Genomic DNA, 1,816 nt, shown 5'->3' with positions numbered 1-1,816 from the left:
AGACAAACTTATATGAGCCAACTTATATGGTTATAGCGTCTTCCGAGTATAACGAAAGTCCCTTGAGCGTCGTTATAACCGTATTCTACTGTATGTATATCATATTATATGGTGTTTTGCTATATTTTAGATACCAGCTTCAAATTTAATAATTTTCTTATTTCTAGTTCACTGGTAATGTATGAAAAAGCTTTGCAGCTTTACGAAATTGACAAATATTCAAATGAATATGTAGATCATATGCTGAAAATGTCATTAAAGTCCGTTAGTAACATAAAAATCATATCAGTTATTATTTCATTTTTTAAATTTTCAATGTGTTTAACATTTTTATAGGTTTATTTTTTTTATTTTCGTTTCCAAATTGCACTATCATGGTCGCCTCAGTGACTTTGATTATTCAAATCAGTTTATTATGCCTATTTCGATTGATGAATATTAGTAAGCCATGCTAATAGTCGGCATTGTCTGACTAGTAGATTATATCCTAAGCACATCCAGTTATCATTCTGCTAGCAAAACCAATTCGAAATTAAATTGAATAACTTATTTTTCTTCATTCAAGCTAATGGTCAATATAGAGTTATGCAAGGCTTTCAGGTGGGCATAAGTGAACTTCCGTATATGGCCTCGCTGCGTATCAAAGGACTGGAGCATAACTCGAGAATAGGAGCAGGCATGTTTTGCCATGCGACTATTATTCGTAATCGTGTGCTCCTCACGTCAGCTTATTGTATATTTAAGTGAGTACAGCTGATTGAAGCCTTTGGCTTTTACTGTGATGTTATTTTCTGCAGTAGGAATCAAGACGATATACTAGTTGTAGTAGGAAACACGTACCTTAAGGGCATGAGTCATACAATGAAGGTGCTAGAGATCTCAGATTGGCGTTTGCATGGATTGTATAAATATGAAGGACTGCCATACGATATCGCAATGATCTTCACGGAGTCGGATATAGAACCCGTTGAGGGGTCTGTTGGCTATCTACCACTTAGTAAGGACGCAATAAAGCCGAATACCCACTGTCTATTGGCCGGCTGGGGTCAATCTAATCCTGTAAGCTTGAACCTTCTGTCACTTCTGTGTCGATAACAACACTGATCTATTGTTTTTCTTTTCTTTTTTCCTACTCTAGTCCACACAGCAAACTTGGTCAAATATACCACATGCAATATGGCTGCGGACTGTCAGCAAACTAGATTGTCATATGTACACTCGTGAGCCTGGTCTTATATGCACCAAAGCAAAGAAAAATATTGGGGCCGACTTCGGTAATATAGGGGGCGCATTGGTGTGCGACTATAAATTTTATGGTATCAGCAGCCAGGTGGCTAGTGATAGCTCTTTAGCCACGTTTACAGAAGTACGTGCATATTCCAAATGGATAAGAGCGGCCATGTATCTCCACTTCAATGGGAGCCGGAATGGGATTATGGCACTTCGATCGATTTTTAGCCAGAGGCCACTTATTTTGGCCATCAGCATTTATGTGGCCACCAAGTGATATTGTTGGCTGACGCTATAGCCGTCAATGTGTATGATTCCGATATATGTATGCTTTTGATATTAATGTATTTTTCTATTTTTGTACATTAATTTTTTTTTTTACATTTTTACTATACCTTGAGCCTAGGGCCCATTGAAGCCATTGCAAGTGAGTGTGATGCTTGCTATGTACGCTATAAGAGTAGTGTAGAACGATTGAAAAAATTATTGTACACTACTTAAAACAGCTAAAGATGTCAACAACAACTAGATATTAAGAGTATTTCACAAGTACTTTTAATATTTTTGGCACACACACTTCAAGCTC

At 37.1% G+C, this 1,816-nt stretch overlaps 1 protein-coding gene across 2 annotated transcripts; it reads left to right on the top strand.

The window, feature by feature from the left end:
• The first annotated feature begins 273 nt into the window (after positions 1 to 273).
• LOC26528352 (transmembrane protease serine 9) lies at positions 274 to 1,599 on the top strand. 2 transcript variants are annotated; one of them, XM_032733343.2, is made up of 4 exons: positions 274 to 441; positions 566 to 743; positions 801 to 1,059; positions 1,139 to 1,599. In XM_032733343.2, exons 1-4 carry the CDS (start codon positions 375 to 377, stop codon positions 1,505 to 1,507), a joined length of 873 nt encoding a protein of 290 aa, XP_032589234.1. In that variant the 5' UTR covers positions 274 to 374; the 3' UTR covers positions 1,508 to 1,599. The 2 variants fall into 2 exon arrangements, with proteins under 2 accessions (XP_032589234.1, XP_015022248.1); XM_015166762.3 differs by having other exon boundaries at positions 276 to 441; positions 798 to 1,059.
• Positions 1,600 to 1,816: the final 217 nt, after the last annotated feature.

The sequence above is a fragment of the Drosophila mojavensis genome, unplaced genomic scaffold, assembly GCF_018153725.1.
Source record: "Drosophila mojavensis isolate 15081-1352.22 unplaced genomic scaffold, ASM1815372v1 contig_16, whole genome shotgun sequence".
NCBI classification, from domain to species: domain Eukaryota; kingdom Metazoa; phylum Arthropoda; class Insecta; order Diptera; family Drosophilidae; genus Drosophila; species Drosophila mojavensis.
The sequence above is the reverse complement of the archived record's forward strand: the minus strand, read 5'-3'. Positions and strand labels throughout refer to the sequence as shown.